The 27,003-nt window shown below is 47.1% G+C and overlaps 1 protein-coding gene across 2 annotated transcripts in view; it reads left to right on the forward strand.

Annotated features, from left to right (window-relative positions):
- The window catches only part of LOC307214789 (uncharacterized protein), a 91,619-nt gene that overhangs the window by 59,873 nt on the left and 4,743 nt on the right, over positions 1–27,003 (forward strand). The window contains exons 2-4 of one of the 2 annotated variants that reach the window (XM_079973795.1): positions 8,078–8,159; positions 8,438–8,520; positions 11,702–11,828. The exons of the other annotated variant lie outside the window; for it this stretch is intronic. Of the exons in view, the coding sequence (XP_079829921.1) occupies positions 8,078–8,159; positions 8,438–8,520; positions 11,702–11,828 (292 nt within the window). The remainder of the gene's footprint in view (positions 1–8,077; positions 8,160–8,437; positions 8,521–11,701; positions 11,829–27,003) is intronic. 2 annotated transcript variants of the gene reach the window in all.

A 27,003-nucleotide genomic window follows, 5' to 3' on the forward strand; every position in this document is an offset into this window, starting at 1 on the left:
AAAAGGGACGGAGGGAGATGCTCAGAGCCCAGCCAAGAGCCAAAGGACCCCTCAAAAAAGGGACGGAGGGAGATGCTCAGAGCCCAGCCAAGAGCCAAAGGACCCCTCAAAAAAGGGACGGAGGGAGATGCTCAGAGCCCAGCCAAGAGCCAAAGGCCCCCCCAAAAAAGGGACGGAGGGAGATGCTCAGAGCCCAGCCAAGAGCCAAAGGCCCCCCCAAAAAAGGGACGGAGGGAAATGCTCAGAGCCCAGCCAAGAGCCAAAGGACCCCTCAAAAAAGGGACGGAGGGAGATGCTCAGAGCCCAGCCAAGAGCCAAAGGACCCCTCAAAAAAGGGACGGAGGGAGATGCTCAGAGCCCAGCCAAGAGCCAAAGGCCCCCCCAAAAAAGGGACGGAGGGAGATGCTCAGAGCCCAGCCAAGAGCCAAAGGCCCCCCCAAAAAAGGGACGGAGGGAGATGCTCAGAGCCCAGCCAAGAGCCAAAGGCCCCCCCAAAAAAGGGACGGAGGGAGATGCTCAGAGCCCAGCCAAGAGCCAAAGGCCCCCCCAAAAAAGGGACGGAGGGAAATGCTCAGAGCCCAGCCAAGAGCCAAAGGACCCCTCAAAAAAGGGACGGAGGGAGATGCTCAGAGCCCAGCCAAGAGCCAAAGGCCCCCCCCAAAAGGGACCGAGGGAGATGCTCAGAGCCCAGCCAAAAGCCAAAGGCCCCCCCAAAAGGGACCGAGGGAGATGCTCAGAGCCCAGCCGAGAGCCAAAGGCCCCCCCAAAAAGGGACCGAGAGAGATGCTCAGAGCCCAGCCAAGAGCCAAAGGCCCCCCCAAAAAGGGACCGAGGGAGATGCTCAGAGCCCAGCCAAGAGCCAAAGGCCCCCCCAAAGGGACCGAGGGAGATGCTCAGAGCCCAGCCAAGAGCCAAAGGCCCCCCAAAAAAGGGACCGAGAGAGATGCTCAGAGCCCAGCCAAGAGCCAAAGGCCCCCCCAAAAAGGGACCGAGGGAGATGCTGAGAGCCCAGCCAAGAGCCAAAGGCCCCCCCAAAGGGACCGAGGGAGATGCTCAGAGCCCAGCCAAGAGCCAAAGGCCCCCCCAAAAGGGACCGAGGGAGATGCTCAGAGCCCAGCCAAGAGCCAAAGCCCCCCCAAAAAAGGGACGGAGGGAGATGCTCAGAGCCCAGCCAAGAGCCAAAGGCCCCCCCCAAAGGGACTGAGGGAGATGCTCAGAGCCCAGCCAAGAGCCAAAGGCCCCCCAAAAAAGGGACCGAGGGAGATGCTCAGAGCCCAGCCAAAAGCCAAAGGCCCCCCCAAAAGGGACCGAGGGAGATGCTCAGAGCCCAGCCAAGAGCCAAAGGCCCCCCAAAAAAGGGACCGAGGGAGATGCTCAGAGCCCAGCCAAAAGCCAAAGGCCCCCCCAAAAGGGACCGAGGGAGATGCTCAGAGCCCAGCCAAGAGCCAAAGGCCCCCCAAAAAGGGACCGAGGGAGATGCTCAGAGCCCAGCCAAGAGCCAAAGGCCCCCCCAAAAGGGACGGAGGGAGATGCTCAGAGCCCAGCCAAAAGCCAAAGGCCCCCCCAAAAGGGACTGAGGGAGATGCTCAGAGCCCAGTCAAGAGCCAAAGGCCCCCCCCCAAGGGACCGAGGGAGATGCTCAGAGCCCAACCAAGAGCCAAGGCCCCCCCAAAAGGGACCGAGGGAGATGCTCAGAGCCCAGCCAAGAGCCAAAGGCCCCCCAAAAAGGGACCGAGGGAGATGCTCAGAGCCCAGCCAAGAGCCAAAGACCCCCCCAAAAGGGACGGAGGGAGATGCTCAGAGCCCAGCCAAAAGCCAAAGGCCCCCCCAAAAGGGACGGAGGGAGATGCTCAGAGCCCAGCCAAAAGCCAAAGGCCCCCCCAAAAGGGACCGAGGGAGATGCTCAGAGCCCAGCCAAGAGCCAAAGGCCCCCCCAAAAGGGACCGAGGGAGATGCTCAGAGCCCAGCCAAGAGCCAAAGCCCCCCCCAAAAAGGGACGGAGGGAGATGCTCAGAGCCCAGCCAAAAGCCAAAGGCCCCCCCAAAAGGGACCGAGGGAGATGCTCAGAGCCCAGCCAAGAGCCAAAGGCCCCCCAAAAAAGGGACCGAGGGAGATGCTCAGAGCCCAGGCAAGAGCCAAAGGCCCCCCAAAAAGGGACCGAGGGAGATGCTCAGAGCCCAGCCAAGAGCCAAAGACCCCCCAAAAAGGGACCGAGGGAGATGCTCAGAGCCCAGTCAAGAGCCAAAGACCCCCCCAAAAGGGACGGAGGGAGATGCTCAGAGCCCAGCCAAGAGCCAAAGGCCCCCCAAAAAGGGAACGAGGGAGATGCTCAGAGCCCAGCCAAGAGCCAAAGACCCCCCCAAAAGGGACGGAGGGAGATGCTCAGAGCCCAGTCAAGAGCCAAAGGCCCCCCCAAAAGGGAACGAGGGAGATGCTCAGAGCCCAGCCAAGAGCCAAAGGCCCCCCAAAAAGGGACCGAGGGAGATGCTCAGAGCCCAGCCAAGAGCCAAAGGCCCCCCCAAGGGACCGAGGGAGATGCTCAGAGCCCAGCCAAGAGCCAAAGGCCCCCCCAAAAAGGGACCGAGGGAGATGCTCAGAGCCCAGCCAAGAGCCAAAGGCCCCCCCAAAGGGACCGAGGGAGATGCTGAGAGCCCAGCCAAGAGCCAAAGGCCCCCCAAAAAAAGGGACGGAGGGAGATGCTCAGAGCCCAGCCAAGAGCCAAAGGCCCCCCAAAAAGGGACCGAGGGAGATGCTCAGAGCCCAGCCAAGAGCCAAAGGCCCCCCCAAAAGGGACGGAGGGAGATGCTCAGAGCCCAGCCAAGAGCCAAAGGCCCCCCCAAAAAGGGACCGAGGGAGATGCTGAGAGCCCAGCCAAGAGCCAAAGGCCCCCCAAAAAGGGACCGAGGGAGATGCTCAGAGCCCAGCCAAGAGCCAAAGACCCCCCAAAAAGGGACCAAGGGAGATGCTCAGAGCCCAGCCAAGAGCCAAAGGCCCCCCCAAAAAGGGACCGAGGGAGATGCTGAGAGCCCAGCCAAGAGCCAAAGGCCCCCCAAAAAAAGGGACGGAGGGAGATGCTCAGAGCCCAGCCAAGAGCCAAAGGACCCCCCAAAAGGATCCCTTGCCATAGGCGGAGCCAGGAGGAAGCTGCCCCCTTAGAGCCATTCAAAATGACAGAAATGAATAGAAATCAGAGTTCTGCCCTGGCCACGTGAGTGTGCAATGCAGGGGGGGGGGGCTGAGCTGGGGGGACTCGGCTTGGCAAGGGTTAAAGGGAACCGAGCTGCCTTCCTAGAGAGGACAGGCTGAGGTTTCCGGCTTCCCAGGCAGCAAGGTCCCTCTTCTTCCTTTGTGGTGTCCTCCTCTTCGTCCCCCCCCCCCAGGACCCTCCTCTCTTTCTCAGCATCAGGGTCTTTGCCAGGGAGGCTTCTCTTCTCAGAGCCCAATTCTGGGAGAGAGCGAGAGAGGGCTGAGCTGGGGGGACTGGCCTTGCAAGGGTTAAAGGGAACCGAGCTGCCTTCCTAGAGAGGGCAGGAAGTGGATGGGAGGGGCAGGTCCTCCAGAGCCAAGCCCCCCCCCCCAGTCCTTTCCTGCTTGGGTGTCTCTCCTGCAAGGGCTGCCTCGCTCTCCCCTCCTGGGATCTGGTGAGTCTCCCCTCTCTCTCTCTGGGATCTGGTGGGGGTCCCAGGGCTGCAGCAGGGGAGGAAGCCTGGGGGGGGCGGATCTGCTCCTGCGGGGGGGGGACCCCAAGTCAGGGAGGAGGAGGGGGTCCTGCCAGGGAGGGGCCAGGGCTGCCGCGCTCTCCCTCCTTCCTGCAGAGCAGAGGATCCCAAACTCATCTGGCCTTTCAGAAAAAATGACTCCCACGAAATCTCCCTTCTTTAAACAAAGGAGTCCCATTGCACAACAGAGGAAACATCTGCAAATGGTTTTCCAAAGCTGGACGAGGAGGTGGACTAGACACCCCCCCCCCAAAAAAAAAGGTGGGAGAGGAAGGCCAGGAATAAATAAAGAGAGGGATCCCAGCCCAGAGCCTGGCTGCTGCATTGGGGACCAGTTTCCCAGTGTCTCCCAGTGTCTCCCAGGGCAGCTCCCCACGGAGGCCACTGCAGCCATCCCCTCGCACCCAGAGCAGGGCATCCCAGGACCCCATCCTCTCTCTCCCAAAGGGATTGGTGCTGGCAAAGCAGCCGGAAATGGGCGCTGCTACTCACTGAGCCTCCAGGGACCTGGGCATCAGTGGCTGTGTGTGTGTTCAGCCATCTAAGAGAATCATCATCATCATCATCATCATCATCAAACTACCCATCCTTTACTCTGAGTTTCAAGGGAGATGTCTTTGCCCCACCCACTTGGCCCTCAGGGGGTTGGCCAGATACATACCTGGCCATCGGAGCAAAGAAAAAGAGACCCCACCCCAGGAGTCTGCTTTCTTCATCTCCTCCTTCTCCTCCTCCTCCTCCTCCAGATACCTCATGGTCTTGGCTGTGGTGCAGTCCAGCCCTGGTTCTAATAATAATAATAATAATAATAATTATACTCCACCAACTCTGGGCGTCTCCCAATAGAATACTAAAAACAGAATGAAACATCAAACATTTAAAACTTCCCTAAACAGGGCTGCCTTCAGATGTCTTCTAAACATCAGATAGTAGTTTATTTCCTTGACATGTGATGGGAGAGAGTTCCACAGGGCGGGTGCCACCACCGAGAAGGCCCTCTGCCTGGTTTCCTGTAACCTTCCTCGCAATGAGGGAACCGCCAGAAGGCCCTTGGTGCTGGACCTCAGTGTCCGGACAGAACAATGGGGGTGGAGATGCTCCTTCAGGACTACTGGACTGAGGCCATTTAGGGCTTTCAAGGTTAGCAGCAAATCTTTGAATTGTGCCTGGAAATGTACTGGTAGCCAATGTAGGTCTTTCAGGATTGTTGTTATGTGGTCACAGCGGCCACTCCCAGTCACCAGCTTCCAGTCTAGCTACCGCGTTCTGGATTACGGTAGTTGTAGTTTCTGGGTCACCTTCAAAGGTAGCCCCACGTAGAGTGCATGGCAGTAGTCCAAGCGGGAGATAACTAGAGGATGCACTACTCTGGCGAGACAGTCAGCTGGCAGATAGGGTCTCAGCCTACGTACCAGATGGAGCTGGTAAACAGCCACCCTGGACACAGAATTGATCTGCAGCTCGATGGACAGATGTGAGTCCAAAATGACTCCCAGGCTGCGCACCTGGTCCTTCAGGGGCACAGTTGCCCCATTCAGGACCAGGGAGTCCTCCACACCTGCCCGCCTCCTGTCCCCCAAAAACAGTACTTCTGTCTTGTCAGGATTCAATCTCAATCTGTTAGCCGCCATCCATCCTCCAACCGCCTCCAGACACTCACACAGGACCTTCACCGTCTTCACATGTTCTGATTTAAAGGAGAGGTAGAGCTGGGTATCATCTGCATACTGATGAACACCCAGCCCAAACCCCCTGATGATCTCTCCCAGTGGCTTCATATGTATGTTAAAAAGCATGGGGGAGAGGACGGAACCCTGAGGCACCCCACAAGTGAGAGCCCAGGGGTCTGAACACTCATTCCCCCCTCACCACTTTCTGGCCACGGCCCAGGAGGAAGGAGCGGAACCACTGTATGACAGTGCCCCCAGCTCCCAGCCCTTCTAGACGGTCCAGAAGGATGTTATGGTCGATGGTATCAAACGCCACTGAGAGATCCAGCAGAACTAGGAAACAGCTCTCACCTTTGTCCCTGGCCCGCCGGAGATCATCAGCCAGCGCGACCAAGGCAGTTTCAGTCCCATGGTGAGGCCTGAATCACGATTGGAAGGGATCCAAATGGTCCGCATCCTCCAGGTGTGCTTGGAGTTGTTTGGCAACCACCCGCTCAATCACCTTGCCCAAGAATGGTAAATTTGAGACTGGGCGATAGTTGGCCAAATTGTTGTTGTTGTTGTTTAGTCGTTTAGTTGTGTTCGACTCTTCGCGACCCCCTGGACCAGAGCATGCCAGGCCAAATTGGCTGGGTCTAAAGATGTTTTTTTAAGTAGCGGTTTAATGACCACCTCTTTCAGCGGGTCTGGGAAGGCTCCCTCAGAGAGGGAAGCATTCACCACCCCACAGAGCCCATCACCCAGCCCTTCCCGGTTCACTTTTATGAGCCAGGATGATCAAGGAGAAAGGTGGTCAGTTTCACTTGTCCAAGCAGCCTGTCCACATCCTTGGAGGTAACAAACTTGAACTGATCCCACGCAACCTGACTAGACGGGACTCTAGCACTCTCCCACCCTGGCCCTGCTCCCATGGTGGAGTCTTTGTTGTTGTTTAGTCGTGTCCGACTCTTCGTGACCCCATGGACCAGAGAACGCCAGGCACTCCTGTCCTCCACTGCCCTCCGCAGCTTGGTCAGACTCATGCTGGTAACCTCGAAAACACTATCCAACCATCTCGTCCACTGGTGGAGTCTACCTCTTTCCAAATCTGAGTGACTTTAACTGCACAAAACTTTGCCAAATCATTGAAGGAGATCTCAGGGTCCTTTTGAGGCCCCAATGACGCAGGTGGTTCCACTAAATTGTGAACCACCTGAAAGAGTCTCCTGGTGTTGTTTTCTGCAGATGCAATAGAGGCGGTGAAGAAAGCCATTGCTATTGCCACTTGGTAGGCTCGACATTGAGCTCTAACCCGTATTTTGTCAGATTCAGAGTGTGTTTTCTGCCACCGACACTCTAGCCATCTCAGTATTTTTTCCATCGTCCTCAGCTGCGGGAAGAACCACGGGGCTGTCCAGGCGCCACAAGGAAATCAGCTGAAAGGCCATCAACATGGGATAAAACATCCCCTCCTCCTTTCTGGAAACCATTTGGATCCATTAAGTACCAGGGGTGGGCCATCCAAATCAGTCCCACCTCCCTGCAGAGGGGAAGGGTCGTGGAGAAGTCCAGTTGCACCAGGAAGTGATCCAACCATGACACTTCTTTTGTTTTTGTTTCACTTCATGTCAGATCACCCACATCCATCCAAGTCGTGGATGGCAGTGGTCTCATGAATCATTGACCTGGCATTGCACAGCAGCCCCTTCAGGTCACGTGGGTCTCCCTTGCTGATTCCAGTATCCACCCGGTCAAGACCAGACCCGGAGGCAGGGATAGTCCTCAAACAATGACATGGTCTGGTCATAGTGTAACTCCTCCTCCTACCCGTGATCACTGTGATCGGGTGTCCCAGTGCTCCTCCCCCGGGGAACCCGCCCCCTGCCATTCTGTTGAATGGGGCCGACTCCCAGACAGCCCTGACCCTCTCACCTAAAGAACAAAAGTATACAAACTATACAAAAAATAAAAATATTGACTAATAATAATAAAAACTTTTACGTAACAAAGCATTTGCTTTGTAGGATTGGCAAGAGCTTCTCATTAAGACAGAACTTGGCAGAAGACCAAAGGGTTCCTTCCGATCTCTCAGAGGCTTCCTGAGAGCACAGATGGATGAGCGAGACTCAGCCGGCCCTGGAGCAAGAAGAGGCCATGTCATCCAAACTGGGAGCAGTGGGGGATTCTGGGAAAACTCTGGGCAGAAGATCCTGGGTGAGGAGGACACCCTCCGCTCAGAGGGGCAGAGCCAGCAGTTCTGCTGCCAGGAGGCCAAAGGACCCCGAGAGGTTTGCAGCCGACTCTACCACCTTGACCATCAGTGGCTGAAGCCAGAAAGGCACACGAAAGCTGAGATGCTGGACCTGGTGATCTTGGAGCAGTTCCTGGCTGTCCTTCCCCCGGAGATGGAGAGCTGGGTGAGGGAATGCGGAGCGGAGACCAGTTCCCAGGCGGTGGCCCTGGCCGAAGGTTTCCTCCTGAGTCAGGCAGAGGAGAGAAAGCAGGTGAGAGAGACTTTCCTCTGGATACTCGCAAGGGGCTCCAAACAGGACAGAGAACATCCCATAATGCTCTACTGTTGGCCCATTCTTTTCCTGGGAAGGCATCCATGGGATGAGATTTCACACCCTTAAACTTCTGTCCTTGTCATTCTCTTTCTAACATTTCTCACCATTCATTCTCTGTTTGGAATCGTTGTTGCTCTTTCAGAAAAGGGATCGTTTTGCAGAAATGGACCTGGATTCCTGTGAGGCAGAGAGGCCTCCGTTGGACACCAGAGAGAGGCCACTGGGTAAGGAGGAAGCTGGCTTTTCTCCATTTGGTCTTGTTCTGTAGGTTTTCCAACTCATCTGAGGGTTCTTTTTTTTGGGGGGGGGGAACAGTTGGGAACAAGGGTCCAAAGGAAGGGAGAAATAGTTTTGCACAACTAACATGAAATGGGCACAAACGTCCAAATGTTCTCAGCAGGTAAGGCTTTCTGAAAGGCCCATCTGTAGTTAGAGATGCCCTGCTTCACCTGTGAGAGAAGCAGGCACTCCTGGCATCCTGCTTACCTTTTTTCTCTTGCAGGTGACAGAACGATGCCGGCAAAACCTCCTGGTCCATCTTTTCATGGGGGCAGAAGGGAAGGAGTGGCTGTGGAACCAGATCAGGTCAGGGGAAGCTGCCTTGTGGGGACAGAGGCCGAGGGATGGAGCAATGTCATGGACTGGTTGGGCACAGAGGAATGGTGGGAGGAAGCAGCCAGGGAACCAGGAAGGGAAGATGTCTCAGCCCAAGGAGTGGAGGTGGAGGAAGGATGAGCGGTCAGATGGAGAAGAGGGAGAAGCCTGGGAAGAGGAGGTGTCAGAAGCTGAAGGGGCAACAGGGCTTAGTGAGCTGGGAGACTCTATGGCTGAATACAGTGCAGAATCGGAGGCAGAAGAGGAAGGAGACGAGTGGGAGGAGGGAGGTCGAGAGTCAGAGGTGAGTCAGGAGAAGGAGGAGTCAGCGGGGGCTCCCTCTCCTTCTGCCAGAAGCCACCCTCCCTGCTTGTCTCTCAGAGCCAGGAGATGTCTGAGAATGGAGGAGCAAAGGCAGGCTGCACACTGGCGCACTGTTCAATCGCTTGCCAGAAACCCCAGAGAGGAGGGGGCTTGGAAAGCTGTGGGGAGTTGGGGGCCTTCACTCTTGGCAACTGCTTTTGTGGAGGAAGACACTGTCTTAAAATTCTACTCAATATTGATCCAGAGCAGAACTACAATGTATAGTTAGCAGAGTGAAATTGTAAAGACGTTGCAGTATTCCCCAAAATAGACCAGAGGCAATTGTATTTCATCCAGCAGAGCTTTACTGCTACTGAAGGCAAATGAGCATAATGGTCCCACATCCAAAACGTTCAGGATTGGCCCTGTCCATAAGAAATCCAGTTGCAGCAGACTTAACTGAAATTTCCCACAACTTATAATAAATTTAAACCTTAACACTCAGCATACTATGTACAGAACACCAGAAGGAAGAGAGAGAGAGAGAGAGAGAGAGAGAGAAACCCAGGCTCCTTCTGGCCTCTTCTTATAGTCAGCATGACCTTGACAGAAGACATAACAGAACCACTTTAACCCAGCTGTACTCAGCTTCTCTGAAGGAATAACCCAAACATCAGGAACCTTCTGCTTGTTTCTTTTACGCAGAGAAGCTTCCGGAACCCTCTTGAATGAATTAGTATTGTTGTTTTTGTTTAGTCGTTTAGTCGTGTCCGCCTCTTCGTGACCCCCTGGACCAGAGCACGCCAGGCCCTCCTGTCTTCCACTACCTTCCGCAGTTTGGTCAGACTCATGCTGGTAGCTTCGAGAACACTGTCCCACCATCTCGTCCTCTGTCATCCCCTTCTCCTTGTGCCCTCCATCTTTCCCAACATCAGGGTCTTTTCCAGGGAGTCTTCTCTTCTCATGAGGTGGCCAAAGTATTGGAGACTCAGCTTCAGGATCTGTCCTTCTAGTGAGCACTCAAGGCTGATTTCCTTCAGAATGGAGAAGTTGGATCTTCTTGCAGTCCATGGGACTCTCAAGAGTCTCCTCCAGCACCATAATTCAAAAGCATCCGTTCTTCGGCGATCAGCCTTCTTTATGTTCCAGCTCTCACTTCCATACATCACTACTGGGAAAATCATAGGTTTAACTATACGGACCTTTGTTGGTAAGGTGATGTCTCTGCTTTTTAAGTGCTGTCTAGGTTTGTCATTGCTTTTTTCCGAAGAAGCAGGCGCCTTTTAATTTCATGACTGCTGTCACCATCTGCAGTGATCATGGAGCCCAAGAAAGTAAAATCTCTCACTGCCTCCATTTCTTCCCCTTCTATTTGCCAGGAGGTGATGGGCCCAGTGGCCATGATCTTTGTTTTTTGATGTTGAGCTTCAAACCATATTTTGCACTCTCCTCTTTCACCCTCATTAAAAGGTTCTTTAATTCCTCCTCACTTTCTGCCATCAATGTTTTGTCATCTGCATATCTGAGATTGTTGATATTTCTTCCGGCAATCTTAATTCCGGTGAGGGATTCATCCAGTCCAGCCTTTCGCATGATGAATTCTGCATATAAGTTAAATAAGCAGGGAGACAATATACAGCCTTGTCGTACTCCTTTATAGGAAATATCAATATCAGATCCATACTTTCTGCACTAAGAAATGCAAAGTGACAGACCCTCCGGGAATGAGCTGCTCATTACGCCTGAAACTCAGCCAAGATTGTGAATATCGTGTTCTTGCTGATAAAGAGTAAACTCCAGCTGTGAACTGTGGGATTTCCTGCCCAGATAACTCTGTGACACCAGCCTTCTGAATGTCGCCAGTAGGATTCATCTCTAGTTGCAGTTTTTATGGGATCCTAGAGTTGAAAGGGACCCCAAGGGTCATCTAGTCCCGCCCCCTGCATTGCAGGAGTCTCAGCTAGATCCTCCAAGACAGATGGCCATCCAAACTAGGCTTCTTGTATTTCTATATTCATCACTGAATGCTAAAATAGGCTTCTAAGCATCGGACAGACGAGAACAAATAATGTCCAGGATTCACCTAGCCAGCCCCATCCGCTGCGAAATGGGGCCTGCCCCCCACTCCTCCCCCTCTCCATGCCCCCAGGAACCCCTTGAATTTGGCTCTAGGGCATTGGAAGGGAACCTCCCCAGAACTCCTCACGAGGAGAGGAGAAAGTGGATCCTTCCATCGGGGAAACTGGAATCCCTGCGTAGGCAGAATAACATGGAAAACATAAGCTGGAGTACCACCTATTTGCACAAAGACAAATACCCGTAATTAAAAGCAGAATAAAATAATTGAATTTAAGCATTAAAATAGCTACCCATAATTAAAATGTGCAGCAAAGCAATCCTACTGAAATAACGCAGCAGAATTAGATAAACTAACAGGAAGGGTTCAAAACCGTCGAGGCCAGAAATCCACAGAAGACTGGAGTAAATTTACGGACTATATAAAAAGTAATTGTGAAGAGCAGACGACGTTTGTAGGGTTGCAAGAAGTTTTGTGAGAAGTATTATTAGAAGTATGGAAAAAATGGAGAAGGGGGAGGATGATTTGTTAAGAGATGTAAAGGCAATATAAAGTTAAGAAATGCATAAGAAGTGGTGAAAATGGTGGATCATCAGAGGTGCTGATGGAAGTTCAGAAAGATTGTATGAGGGATAAGTTTTGTGGTACATTTTATAATTTATTAGTTAAAATTAAAAAATATATATATAAAAAGAAATAGCGCAGCAATTAAGAGGAAGGAAACCACAGAGCATTGTGTAGCAGATCATATTTCTGCTGTCTCAGAGGACGACATTTCCCTTTTTCTTTTAGGGTCCAGTGTGCTTTGAAGATGTTGCTGTTCGTTTCACGGACGAGGAGTGGGCGTTGCTGGATCCTGACCAGAGAGCTCTGCATAAGGACGTCATGGAGGAGAATCGTGGGATCGTGGCCTCTCTTGGTAAGGCTCCCTGTGGGATCGTCCTATCTGCCTGGAAATTCAAAAAATACCTCTATGTGACAAACCTCACATATTTTCACAGAGCTCAACAGCGCCCCCTACTGTTGGAAAAACGCCCAGGAAGGCCACCACCTTCCCAAGACACTGGGGTGTCTCTCCGGTGGTCTCTCTCTGGCTGTAAATCTTCCTCAGTCCAGAGAGACCCCTCCCTCCTGAGAGGAGTACGCTCGTCTTCTGGCATCTCATTGCAGAAGAAAAAGACAATCAGTAGCTATAAACTACTTTATTTACAGTCCATATATACAGAGAACCCACCAGCATGTCCGCTCTCTCTCTCTCAGCAGCAGTACAGAACAACATCTCACACAAAAGTGAAAGTGACTTCTGTCGCAGTACTCAACAGTACCGAGACTCCCTGTCTCACGCTCTCAGACACTCACATGATATAAACAACCATAGTGCTACTTGCTGACCAGCTGGTGAGATAAAGATCCTGACACCTACAACACCTGGGAACCTGACACCCCCATAATAAACAGTAAATTACAGTTCTTTTCTGAGAACCATCTTCCTCCTGTTCTGCCTCTTTATACCACGGTTGGGCTGGTCTGAACTGCCCAGGCCATTTTAAATGTCAGCTTCAGAATTGTTAGGAAAGATAAGTAGCTTCTGTCAGGTTTTCTGTTTTTGTTTTCTTGGGTTGACCCAAGATACGCCTGACATTGGCGATGGAGGGGATGCCATGACTGGGCCAAACAAAATCCGTCCCAGAGAAGAGCCAGGCTGATTGAATCTCCGGTATTAGTAGCAGTGATAATAATAGTAGTAATTTTTATTTACCCCCTGCCCATCTGACTGGGTTGCCCCAGCCACTCTGGGTGGCTTCCAACACATACATACACATGAAACATTAATAATAACCATCTGATCCCATACAAAAAAACCTTTAACTTTAAATGAACAGCTAGTGGCTAAATCGTGGAAACTTTTTAAAAAGTGTGTTTCCGAGGTTTGATGGCTCATAGCACCACTTTTTCGGAGTGATACCATAGGAAAGATAATTTGATGAAGAATGCAATGCAATAACTTTTATGAAGGAGTATTTATTAGAACAGCAGTCATAAAAAAGAAATGTGAAACACATAGAAAAAGGGAGATATACAGAAATTCTCACCATGTCATTTAATAGTGACTTTGGTAACCTTTAGGTTTAATTCCGGCCTTACAACACCTTCCCATGGAGTGAAGCAAGTTTTTTAGTTCTGCAGCTGTGATAATGTGAAACCAAGATGGAATTAATAATAATAATAATAATAAAATTTTGTTTATACCCTGGCCTCCGCAGCCAAGACCAGGCTCAGGGTGGCTAACAACCAGTAATAAAAACAAGTTGATTATAAAACAATTTAAAAGATTAAGATACAACATTAAAACATCAGGATGCAGCCTCTTCATGGGAGGAGAAAGGAAAAAGAAAGAGGGGGAGGGAATCAAACTGATTCTAAGCCAAAGGCCAGGTGGAACAACTCTGTCTTACAGGCCCTGCGGAAAGAAATCAGATCCTGCAGGACCCTGGTCTCATGAGACAGAGCGTTCCACCAGGCCGGAGCCAGTGTTGAGAGGGTCCTAGGCCGTGAAGGGCTTGAAAGGTCAAAAGCAGCACCTTAAATCTGACCCTGTACTCCACCGGGAGCCAGTGCAGCTGGAAAAGCACTGGGTGAATATGCTCCCACGGCAGAGACCCCGTGAGGAGCCTCACTGCAGCATTCTGCACCCGCTGGAGTTTCTGGGACAGCTTCAAGGGCAGCCCCGCGTAGAGCGAATTACAGCAGTCAAGCCTGGAGATAACCGTCGCATGGATCACTGTGGCCAGGTCGGGGCAGGAAAGGTAAGGGAGCAACTGCTTGATGCAGCGAAGGTGGGAAAATGTCGCCTTGGCTGTTGCTGTAACCTGTGCCTCCATGGAAAGGGAGGCGTCAAGGATTACACCCAAACTCTTAACGGAAGGCAATGGCAAGAGAAGGGAGTTGGTCCCTCATCCCCTCATTTCACTTGGGCTATTCCAGGCCATTCCAGCAGTGGAATATGATTTCACATTCAGAACGCTTCCGTTCAGGCTAGTTATTTGATTTATGTATTTGGGGGCATTGACGTTCCCCTTAATGACACAAATTCTGCCCCCACCTTTTGCTGTCATACAACCCCAGATCCTCACACTGTCTGGGTGTTTCACGGTCGGTGTAATGCAAGTAGGATGTAAATCTTCTCCGATTCTCCTCCTCGCGTATTTCATGCCCTCACTACCATGCAAGGAGATTAGGGTCTCATCACTCCAAATAACACTGTCCCATTGTTCCGCTGTCCAGTTACCATGGGTTTTAGCCCAGTTTAATCTTTTCCACCTTGGCTTGAGAGATAATGGCTTTTCCCTTGGAATTCTAGCATTTAGACCAGTCCTTGCACTCAACTTCACCTTCCATTGCCCCATGCCATCTTGTAAACACCCAGATGATTTTCTTCTGTCATGCAGGCACAGTCTCTCCATTCTTTGATTGTCACTTGCTGTTGTGCACCTTTTCCTGCCTTTACCAGTCTGATTTTGTAGTGACTGAGTCTCCTTATGTTGTTGTTTAGTCGTGTCCGCCTCTTCATGACCCCCTGGACCCGAGCATGCCAGGCCCTCCTGTCTTCCACTGCCTCCCGCAGTTTGGTGAGACTCATGTCTGTAGCCTCGAGAACACTGTCCAACCATCTCGTCCTCTGTCGCCCCCTTCTCCTTGTGCCTTCCATCTTTTCCAACATCAGGCTCTTTTCCAGGGAGTCTTCTCTTCTCATGAGGTAGGCAAAGCATTGGAGCCACAGCTTCAGGATCTGTCCTTCCAGTGAGCACTCAGGGCTGATTTCCTTTGGAATGGATAGGTTTGATCTTGCAGTCCATGGGAGTCTCCTTTAAAAAAAAAATAAAAATAAGAAGATATTTATTAAAGTTTCAAAAAAATATTACAATAATAAGAAAAAGAGTAAAAAAGAAAGAAAGAAAGATAGATAGATAATACTTTATTCGGCTATAAGCCCACAAGATAAAACCAATCAATAAATAAAATAGCATTTTACATTCTAAAATATCAACTAAAATATTTCAACGCATAATCTCCTTCACGTTACATACAATCTCTAGATGTACCATATTGTGGCCTTGAATATAAAGATGGTGGATAGAGTTTACTAGATTTTTAATAGTCATGCAGCATTCCATGAAGTCTTTTATATGAAAGAACTGAATTCAGGAATCTTGCAACCTGTAATGTTCTATAAGAGTCAATGTCCTGGAGTAGATAGGCTAGATGTAATTCAGGTGGTTTAGCAACAGTTTCCAAAATGATTGAACTCAGAGTCCTTGATCGGGGAACAATATATAAAGGACAATTAAACAAGATATGATAAAGGGATTTATTGATTTGTTGTCACATGCGCATAAAACAGAGGTTTTACCGTTAGAAAATCTATTGCTCAGCACATTTGAGGGGAACACATTAAATCTGGCTCTAACAAAAGCGAATCTATGCGACGCAACCGATAAGGTAGACAGATATCGAGGTATCTGGGACATAAATGTAATGCCCTGATTTATCGGGGAACATGTACCTCCACCTGTAGTAAGATTATGTTGCAAGTCAACCTCCTCCAATCTTTGTTTGATGACCTTTTTTGCTGTAATTAGATCTAAATTTAGTATATCGGAAGAAGAGATTCCATAAGACAACAGTTTGGAATGGATTTTTGTGGCTGGTAAATTCATCTCTCCAAAGGCACTGAATAAGATGGTAATTGGGCAATTTATGCCAAAGGGACAGCCAGTAATTAAAGGCATGTCTCCACATCAGGTTCTCTAGGGAGGGGGTCTTAGGTTCTAAGGGAATAGCCGAGTTGCTTACACAGGAGGGTAGTTTCAAAAGGCGTCTGAGAAAAAGATTTTGCAATGTCACCAGAGGCATGAGGTTTACAAAAGCGCCCCATAAAGGGACCACATAGGCCATAGTTGCAACCACTTTTGCACTATAAACCTTTAAGGCAGATGGAACATGCATAGCCCCCTCTGTAAAGAAAAAGCGTAATAGAGCGTAGATAAGGGCTTTGTCCTTATTTTGTAAGTATGTGATATGCGCTTTCCATCCCATATTATACTGGAAGTAAATTCCTAGATACTGAAATTTGTAGACTTGTTCAATTGGCTTCCCCTCGAGTTCCCACCTATACAATTTACGACTCCTGGAAAAAAATTAGGACTTTAGATTTGGAATGGTTAATAGTAAGTAAGTTTCTTTGGCAATATAACGCGAAGATCTTAAAGGCCCTCCTCAAACCGATTCGAGAATAAGAGAGGATCACCGTATCGTCAGCGTACAATAATAAGGGGCAGCGATAGTCTGCAAGCCTGGGTGCATGAATGGTGGTTTGGGCCTCAGCTAGGGGCGTTCTCATGTCACTAATATAGAGGTTAAAGAGATAGGGGGCAAGAATGCACCCTTGTCGTACCCCCTTATTTATTGGTACAGAGTTTGTGAGATCGCCCTCAGGTGTTAACCTCACCCTAGCGGCCGTCCCTTCATGTAATTTGATCATAAGCCACAACAGCCTTTTATCTATGCCCCACTTTGCCAATTTTTCCCATAGCAGCTCTCTAGAGATACTGTCAAAAGCCGCCTTCAGGTCTATAAAAGCGGCACATAGAAGACCATGAGTGGGGGAAGAATACTTCCGCGCCAAATGATATAGAATTATAGCATGGTCAATAGAAGCACGATTTGGTCTAAACCCGGCCTGTTCATGGCCTATCAGATTGGAATCTTCGGCCCATTGGGTTAGTCTGGTTAGCAGGAAGCGAGTATAGATTTTTCTGATGATTGATAATAAACTGATATTACGATAGTTTCCTGGGTCCTCTGGTGGTCCTTTTATATATATAGAAATTATGATGGACTCCTTCCATGATCTAGGTATCTGGCCCGTGGTACTGATTGCATCAAAGATTTTTGCAAGAATTTTGGCCCACCATGCTGGGTGTTGTTTAATAGCTTCCGCCGGGATCAGATCGGGCCCTGGGGCTTTATCAGTTTTCAGTTTAGCAATTAAATCAACTATTTCCTCCGGGTCAGTATCTGGCCATATGGGCAAGTGACATGAAAGAGTACAGTGGTGCCCCGCAAGACAAATGCATCGCAAGACGGAAAACCCGCAAGACGAAAGGGTTTTCCGTTTGCGAGTTGCTTCGCAAGACGAATTTCCCTATGGGCTTGCTTCGCAAGAAGAAAGCCCATAGGGAAATCTCCGGGGACCTCTTTTAAATGCTGGCGGTGGGGAGCAAAGCATTTCCCCCCCCCAGCCTTCAGAAGAGGTCCAGGAAGGCCGGCGGGGGCCGAAAGGCTTTGCTCCCCACCGCCAGCATTTTAAAAGTGGTCCGGGATAGCAGGGAAGCGCTTCCCGCTATCCCGGACGGCTTTTGAAGGCAGGCAGGGGGGGAGGAAAGACTTTCGCCCCCCGCCGGCCTTCAGAAGAGGTCCTGGACCTCTTCTGAAGGCTGGCGGGGGGCAAATGTCCTTGCTCCCCCCCCGCCTGCCTTCCCGGGGGCTTTTAAAATGCTGGGGGTGGGAAGAAAAGCCCTTGTCCCCCCCCAGCCTTCAGAAGAGGTCGGGGGACAGACTGTCCCCGGACCTGGTCTGAAGGCGGTTTCCATAGGAACGCATTGATTGATTTTCAATGCATTCCTATGGGAAACCGTGCTTCACAAGACGAAAAACTCGCAAGACGAAAAAACTTGCGGAACGAATTAATTTTGTCTTGCGAGGCACCACTGTATCAGAATGAATGTTAGAGATAACTGTCTGGGAGAAATATTTTCTTAGAAATTGTTCCCATGTCGGAGCTGGTATAACCGTCAATGGGTATTTCCTCAATCTTTTGTTGATTAAATTCCAAGAACCACGAGAGCTGCGAAGCTTAGAGGCAGCAATCAGTGCTTGCCAACGTCTTAGCTGCCACTCGTGCTTGGCTGACTTCTGTGCCTGTTTGTAAGCAATTTTGGCCTGCAAGTACTCTGGAGGAAGAGTTTCAGCTCCAGAAGATTTATATCTGTTGTAGATACAACAGAGAGAGAGTCTAGCTTGCTTACATTTGGAATCAAACCAAGGTGCACCGAACCTGGGTTGATCTCGGTTAACCAGGTGAGTCGGCATCGTAAAGAAGCTAGTTAAATCTACAGAGAGGTGGGAGAACCACTCCAATATCCTATTTGGTTCAGACAACTCCGCCACTGAAACAATAAGGGGTTCGGAGAAATTCCTCTGGAAGAATTCTGCGTATTTTTGGGCCTGTTTCATAGACCATTTAATGCTTCTTACTTGAGCTGCGGCATTTAAACCTACATGAATTGGGTGTGAACCGCTAACCGGGTGCCAGTCAAGCGTTAGCTTGGCCACTAGAGGTAGGTGGTCACTGGATTCACTGGATTGTACATTGTCTACTTTAAAATAAAAGAAGTTTGAGAATAGGTCTTCTGAAACTAGAAGATAGTCTAGGACACTATTTGGTGTTGTGCCCAAATGAGTGAATTCTCCTGGCATGTCCGGAGGGCAATTGCCATTCAAAATGTTTGGACTGGGTGTTCATCAGTATGCAGATGACACCCAGCTCTACCTCTCCTTTAAATCAGAACCAGTGAAGGCGGTGAAGGTCCTGTGTGAGTGCCTGGAGGCGGTTGGAGGTTGGATGGCGGCTAACAGATTGAGGTTGAATCCTGACAAGACAGAAGTACTGTTTTTGGGGGACAGGAGGCGGGCAGGTGTGGAGGATTCCCTGGTCCTGAATGGGGTAACTGTGCCCCTGAAGGACCAGGTGCACAGCCTGGGAATCATTTTGGACTCACCGCTGTCCATGGAGGCGCAGGTTAACTCTGTGTCCAGGGCAGCTGTCTACCAGCTCCACCTGGTACGCAGGCTAAGACCCTACCTCCCCGCGGACTGTCTCGCCAGAGTGGTGCATGCTCTAGTTATCTCCCGCTTGGACTACTGCAACGCGCTCTACGTGGGGCTACCTTTGAAGGTGACCCGGAAACTGCAATTAATCCAGAATGCGGCAGCTAGACTGGTGACTGGGAGCGGCCGCCGGGACCACATAACACCGGTTCTGAGAGATCTGCATTGGCTCCCAGTATGTTTCCAAGCACAATTCAAAGTGTTGGTGCTGACCTTTAAAGCCCTAAATGGCCTTGGTCCAGTAGACCTGAAGGAGCGTCTCCACCCCCATCGTTCAGCCGGGACACTGAGATCCAGCGCCGAGGGCCTTCTGGCGGTTCCCTCATTGCGGGAAGTGAGGCTACAGGGAACCAGACAGAGGGCCTTCTCAGTAGTGACAGCCACCCTGTGGAACGCCCTCCCATCAGATGTCAAAGAGATAAAGAATTATCTGACATTCAGAAGACATCTTAAGGCAGCCCTGTTTAGGGAAGTTTTTAATATGTAATGCTGTACTGTTTTTAACACTGATTGGGAGCCGCCCAGAGTGGCTGGGGAAACTCGGCCAGATGGGCGGGGTATAAATAATAAATAATAAATTATTATTATTATTATTATTATTATTATTATTATTATTATTATTAATTCATACGAATGGCCAATTGATAAAGGACTCCCGCCTCATTCACTCTGATGTCCTTAGATCTTCTTGATGTAAAAGAGATTAAATCAGATTTTGGGTAGGGGGGTGGTACCCACCACTTGCCCTTGATTATCCCATCCCAATTGGTGGCCGTACGTGCATTAAAGTCACCACCCATTATCGATGGAATATTAGGGTACATAACATAGCGTGCCAATAAATGATCTTCCAGAGAATCCCATCTATAATGGAGGTCCGATATAAGACCACCTGGAGGAAGATAAACATTGGTGATTAATAGGGAGAATTTTTCGCTTGAAATCAGACCTGTAAAGGCAAAAGGAGGAAAAGTCTGAACTAGCGAGAGTTTAGCGCTCATTTTAAGCGATATGGTGATTGCAAGACCACCTCTGGACCGGCCACCTTTTGGGGCTCCTTTGCAACTTGGGGGAGCGCAAATGGTGCCCGCCGAGTCCCCACGTTGGCAGGCTTCCTCCGCCTGAGATTTTTAAAGGGTCCCCGCTTTGCCGCAGCGGTAAGACCCGATCCCAATCTGAAGCTCAGAGGGAATCCGCCATTAATCGTTGGCAATGACCCGGAAGTCCTGATTTTTAAATGCTTTATGTGCTTTGACCTTATCATACCACAAATATGCATGCCACCCAAATACATTATTAAAACCTTCTAAATCCAAAATGGCTGTGTTTTCAAGAAGCAGCCATTCTCTCAGCCAGCAAAATGTGGCTGATTCATAATAAAGTTTGAGGTCTGGCAGGGCAAATCCACCTCTTTCTTTTGCATCCGTTAGTATTTTAAGTTTTATTCTGGGCTTCTTGCCCTGCCAGACAAATCTAGAAATATCTCTCTGCCACTTCTTGAAACAGTCCCTTTTATCCAAAATTTGCAAAGTTTGAAACAAAAACAACATTGTTGGCAATACATTCATTTTTATCGCAGCAATACGGCCTAGCAATGAAAGCTTCAAATTTGTAAATCTTTTTTCACTTCCGTCCAGCATTTTTCATAGTTATATTTAAATAAATTCACCTTCTTAGCAGTCATATTAACCCCCAGGTATTTCACTTTCTTAACCAAAGTTAAACCTGTCTCCCTCTGAAACCTCTCTCTCTCAATCACTGTTAGATTTTTCTCTAAAACCTTGGTTTTTAACTTACTCAACTTAAATCCTGCGGCCTGACCAAATTCTTGAATCAGTTCCAATACTCTTTTAGTACTAGATTCTGGCTCCTGTAATGTCAATACTAAGTCATCTGCAAATGCTTTCAATTTGTACTGTTTGGCTCCGACTTAACCAATTGGTCCCTTCTAATCATATTTAACAGGACCTCCAGGACCGATATAAAAAGAAATGGGGAAATTGGGCAACCTTGTCGTGTCCCTTTCTCTATCTTAAATTCCTCTGTCAACACATTATTAACAATTAGTTTAGCCTTTTGTTCAGAGTATATTGCACTTATACCATTTCCAAAACCTTGACCAACCCCCCATCCCCTGTAGGTTCTTCATAAAACTCCAGGAAATATTGTCAAAGGCTTTCTCTGCGTCCACAAATATCAAAACAGCCTTGGTGTTAATATTCACTTGTAATTTCTCTAAAATGTTAATTATGTTTCTCGTATTATCAGACAAGTGTCTGCCCGGGAGAAAGCCTGCTTGATCTTTATGTATCTCTTCCACTAGTACTTTTTTTAATCTTTTAGCCAAAATATCTGCGAAAATTTTATAATCCACATTAAGCAGATATGGGGCGGTAATTCTTAAGCTGTGTCTTCTCAGACTCAGTTTTCGGTATAAGTGTAATGTAAGCTTCCTTCCACGACTCTGGTGCTTTTTTCCCTTCCAAAATTTCATTGCAAACTTCCTTTAGTGGTTGTATTATCCAACTTTTCAAAGATCTATAGTATCTTGAAGTTAAGCCGTCCGGCCCTGGAGATTTACCCAATTGCATATTCTGGATGGCACCTTCTACCTCCTGTTCAGTTATTTTATAATTCAACATTAGCTTGTTTTCTTGAGAGATTTTTTGTAGTCCTTTTATTTTCAAAAATCGATCTATGTCAATTTCTTTCTGTGGCCCTTGTGTATATAGTTGCTTAAAGTACCTCTGGAAACAATTTCTAATCTCCACTGGGTTCTGTACATTCTTTCCTTCCACTTCCAAATTTTTGATAGTGTTGAGTTTTTGTCTTTTTTTATTTGCCAGGCCAGCAATTTCCCACATTTATTAGCCGACTCAAATGTCTTTTGTCTCATCTGTTTAATTTTCCATTCTATTTCCTGCTTCATCATTTTTATATATTGTACTTGATATAACTTTATTTCTCTCAAAATCTCTTGCAACTTTGGTTTTGCTCTCAGTTTCTTCTCACCTTCCTTTATTTTCTCCAAAATTTTGTCTTTCTTCTCGTTTTGAGTTCTCTTCTTTATTGCATTCTGTTGTATCAGGAACCCTCTCATGACCGCTTTACTTGCATCCCAGATTACTCTTTTTTCAACAGTAGTATTCATATTTATCTCAAAATAGTCTCTCAAGGTTTTTTGGGCCTTCTTAATCACTTCTTCGTCCCTAAACAAGGTGTCATTCATCCTCCATCTGAAAGAGCCAATTGGTGTTAGTTTCATCTCCATCTTTACAGCATTATGGTCGGAGCAAGTTTTAGGGCAAATTTCCACTTTTTTTATTTTTATAAATATTTATTAAGGTTTTTACAATATTACAAAATGAAAAAGAAAAAAGAAAAAATACAAAATAAAAATAGTTAAAAACAATTCAATCTTTTCATCACTTATCTATCATTTACTTGTTTCCCGGACATCCTCATACCTCCCTTTTTTGTATTCCAGTTCAATTTATTAGTTCAGCAATTCCTTTCCCTCCTTATTTTATCCTGATCTTTAATCTTAAATTATTATAGCATTAAATTTTTGCCTGTTAAAAAACCATTTTTTTTCATATTCTTTTATACCATTACAGCTAGAAACCACTTAATTTCAATCCAACATCATTCTAACATTCATTAATTTTGCAATATTTCTGTAAATAGTCTTTAAATTTCTTCCAGTCTTCTTCCACCGACTCTTCTCCCTGGTCTCGGATTCTGCCAGTCATTTCCGCCAACAGATTTCCACTTTTCTTGTCTTTGGAGCCAGTCCTCTAGTTACCCAAATTTGTCAATTCTTGTCCATGTCATTTTGGCTTCAGAGAAAAAAAGTTCCCTCTCTACCCAAGGGGTTCTTTGTTCTCCAAATGTCAACTAAATCCAAATTGTCAGTCATCTCAAAAAAAAGTTATTGGTAGTCTGCCATCCTTAGTGACTACCTGTCTCTGTGCCTTGTCCATGTTTGTAGATACCACTCCATTCATATCCCCCATCATGATCACATTGTAATCCAAATAGTCCATCAAAGTCTCATGCAACTTTAAAAAAAAATCTGATTTCCCCTCATTTGGTGCATAAACTCCTACTATCAAGAGTTTCTCTCCTTGTAGTTGAATTTCAATAGCCACAAATCTTCCTTGGTCATCTTTAAATATAAATTTTGGTGATAGGCTCTCCTTTGCATAGATCACTACTCTTTTTTTGACTTTGTCCGATGAAATAAACTCTTGACCCAGTCTTTTATTGATTAATACTTTTCTGTGTAACCTAATCACATGTGTTTCCTGTAGACAGATCAAGTCCAATTGTTCCTTTTTTAATAAATGAAAGACTCTTTTCCTTTTCTGAGGGGAGTTAAGACCATTAGTATTCCAGCTCTCTTGGACTTCCGGGGTGGCGCCACCGGCAATGGCGGACTCCCTCTGAACTGGAGGGAATAGCTCCGCGGGAAACGGGTCTTTTTCCGCTACGGCGAAGCGGGGACCCTTCAAAAATCACAGGCAGATGAAGCCTGCGATCATGGGACTCGGCGGGCACCTTTAGCGCCCCCCCCCAACTCGCTAAGGAACCCATAAACGGGCTCTGAAGTGAAGAGGGGGAAGCGGCGCGGTGCTGAGAGTCAACCGCTACTTCCGTGGAGAGAAGCCGCACAGCCGTTGCCGGAGAGCACTGCCTTTTTCCTGGGACAATTTGGACTTTAAAACAATAACCCGTGAGTAGTACGGAAATTGGTTTTCTAAAATATTAATAAATTTGGCTGATCGGGGAAGGTCCAACCAGGAAGTCTGCCTCCCCTTTTTGTAAATAATCTAAAGCAAAGAACTTTAAACTAAGGTTGTGGAGAGTCTTACTCTATGTTAAAGATCTTAATTCTACTGATTGAGATAATAAGAAATTTTATGTGGAAGCAGGGGAACCTGCAGGAGAAGAACTAAATTTGAGAATTGATACCACCCTTCCCCCCGGACCCGGGAGCGGTCTGTGAGAGTCGGTTGATGAGCAATTGAACAATTTGACAGCTGTCAAGGTAGCTGTCAAGATACAAAAAGAGGACTTTGTTTCTTCTGTCTACATTTGTTACAAGTTTATGCTTTAAAAGAAGGAAGGACTGTTACAATTTAACGTATGGAACTTTTGGTTTTGTACTAAAAGGAATAAAAAGAAACTTAAACCCCCCTAGAGGGAGCTTTGGGACATTGCGTTAAAAAAGCCAGCTGATAAATTGTTTTTTGACCTTGAAACGCTTAAGAATGGCAGTCGGAAAGGAAATCCAGTCTGAACTGAACAGGACTTTCTTACTCTTGGGAAAGCTGCAAGACCAAATAGATGTTTTGACTACAAATGTTATAACTTTGGGTTCACGAGTTAGTGCCAGGAATGAACTTGATAAGACCTCGGCACAGGAATTCCATTCAACTGAACAAACAGAGAAAGTGGAGAAAAAGAAGAACGTTGATCTTGAAGAGAAAAAAGGGGGAGCCGTAGCCCTGCAGATGCAAAAGGCGAGCCGCAGTTTGAGGCCTGATATGACGGCAACAAGGAGAAGCAAATATTTGAAGATGGAAGCCTGGCCTGAATTAGAAAATGAAAGATGGAGAGATCCTCTTATATGGAGAGCATACGACCCTTGGATTACAAATTTGATTCAGGTGGAAGTTGGAGCTATGGGGACATTTGGAACTGAATGGAGAATGAAACAAGATGTGGAATACCCTATAGGCTTTATTTTTAAGTATGCAGGCCTAGCTGGAAGGAAGGTGGATACTGCTGGGCGCGTGTCTCCCCGAGATTTGGCTCTTAATATTAAAGACTATCAAAAAGACTGGCAGAGGAGCTATGAGAGAGAATTAAGAGCCTCGCATATAAGATCTCCGGGTTGATGGTTTGTTTGTTTTCTTCTTCTTTGAGACTTGTTGGGGACTGAAACCGGGAAAGGGGCATGGGTGGAATGAAAAACGGGAATTTAAAGTGTATATATTATAAGTTGTCTTTTTGTTTTACCTTTTTGTTTTGCTTTTAGGAGAGTTGGGAAATCCGTGGAAGGGAATTTTCTTTCGACCTTAGGGAAATGTCTTAATTAAGAATTTTGTTGATAAGATGTTTGAAAAAGAAATTAATGTGGTTTTGGTAAAAAGATATGAAAGGAATAATTAAAAATGAATTGATGAAAGAGAGAATGTAAAGATACAGCATTTTAAAATTAGAAATAGGTTAAAATTTATTGATAAGGATTTGTTGAATTAACAATTTGAATTGGAATACAAAAAAGGGAGATATGAGGAGGTCTAGGAAATAAGTTAATGAAAACTAAGTAATGGAAATTTTATGTGTTTTTTAATTATTTCTATTTTTCTATTTTTGTTATTTTTTCTTTTTATTGTATTACTATTGGAAACTTTAATAAATATTCTTTTAAAAAAATCTGCTTTTTCTTTTCCATCTGCCATAACACTTTAGCTGAATACCCAAGGTCAATCCCACGGCCACAATTTGTTTTGAAGAGGAAAATTCCCCTGGCCCAATTGTTGTAACAATTTCAAAAACTTCCTCTAGGGGGACACTGTAACAGTCAGTACTTATTGCATTAAAAAGTAGCACTTTTTAAGCCCCCATTTCACAAAATAAAAGATGATTTCAATTTCAGTTACTTTTCTCTTACTTCTAAGATCAGGAGGAGACAGCCAGAAACAATGTATCTCCCTTGCAAAGCTAGCTGTCAAAAAAGTATTCTATTCACAAACAGTGCATTTCACAATGCGGCAGTCTTATTGTCCATTGGCAGCCCGTTCCCAGGTTTTGAGCAGTAGATTTTAATTTCCTTCCCTCTCTCTTGCAGACAAATATAGTTCAAACCTCTTCCCCCTCCTCTCCTGCAACCAAGGGGGGGAATTCACTTATTTTGATATTGGAATTTTAGCCCTTCCCAATCAACTTCCAAGGCTTTAGCTTGCAGCTTCTTTGCTTTAGTCTATTTACAAGAAACGGAAGGCGGACTTCCTGTTTATGCCTCCCCGCTTCGTTGCTAAATTAAACCCTTTTTTTGCTTCATTTTTTCAATTTATCCTACTCACGGGTAGTTGCTTTTGTAGTCGAATTGTCACAGGAAAAAGTCAGCGCTCTCCGGTAACGGCTGTGCGGCTTCGCTCCGTGGAAGAAGCAGTTGACTCACAGCACCGTGCCACTTGCCCTGCTTCGCTCTGGAGCCCGCGATCGGGTTTCCTTACGAATTGGGGGGTGCAAAGGGTGCCCGCCGAGTCCCACGCTCACAGGCTTCACCCGCCTGTGATTTTTAGAGGATCCCCGCTTCACCATAGCGGTACAGACCCGATTCCCGCAGAGGTGGTCCCTCCGAGTCAGAGGGAGTCCGCCATTACCGCTGGCGCCAACCCGGAAGTCATCTTATACCTCTTCACAAATATAGAAAGGCCAGCTTTGGTTAAGTTTTCCTCAATCTTCTTTTTAAAAAATGAATATTTATTGAATTTTATAACAAATAAAAATATCTCAATCATCATGTTATATACAAATGTTCTCCCTCCCGTCCTCCGGACTTCCCTCAACTCCCCCTCTACTGAGTTATTTAGTTTTATTTATTGTGTCCTGCTTTATGTAAAAGTAAATTCCCTTATCATTTTGCTAAAATTTCTGTTAATATAATAAAGTTGTGAACGTTTATTCAGACCCTGCCAGTTGTTGTTTCTGCAAATAACCTGTAAATGGTTCCCAAACTCTTTAAAAATCCTTTTTGTCCTTCTCTCGTAATTCACCAGTTTTTCTTACCATTGTTCTTTTGATAGTATTTCTTCCATCTTCCAGTTTTGTAGTCAAGATATTTGCCGCTGTTGTAGCATACATAAATAATGTCCATTTTTCTTTTGGCAGCTCTTGATTTGAGATACCTAACAGAAAGGCTTCAGGATGTTTACCAAAGCTCATTTTAAACATTTTTTTCAGTTCATTATATATCATTTCCCAATATTTTTAATGCATTTGCATTCCCACCACATATGATAAAATGTTCTTTCCTTTTCTTGACATCTCCAGCATCTCTTATTTTCTTTCTTAAACATCTTTGCCATTTTCACAGGTGTGATATACCATCTATACATCATTTTCATGTA

Source organism: Podarcis cretensis, assembly GCF_951804945.1.
Source record: "Podarcis cretensis genome assembly, chromosome: 4".
NCBI classification, from domain to species: Eukaryota; Metazoa; Chordata; class Lepidosauria; order Squamata; family Lacertidae; genus Podarcis; species Podarcis cretensis.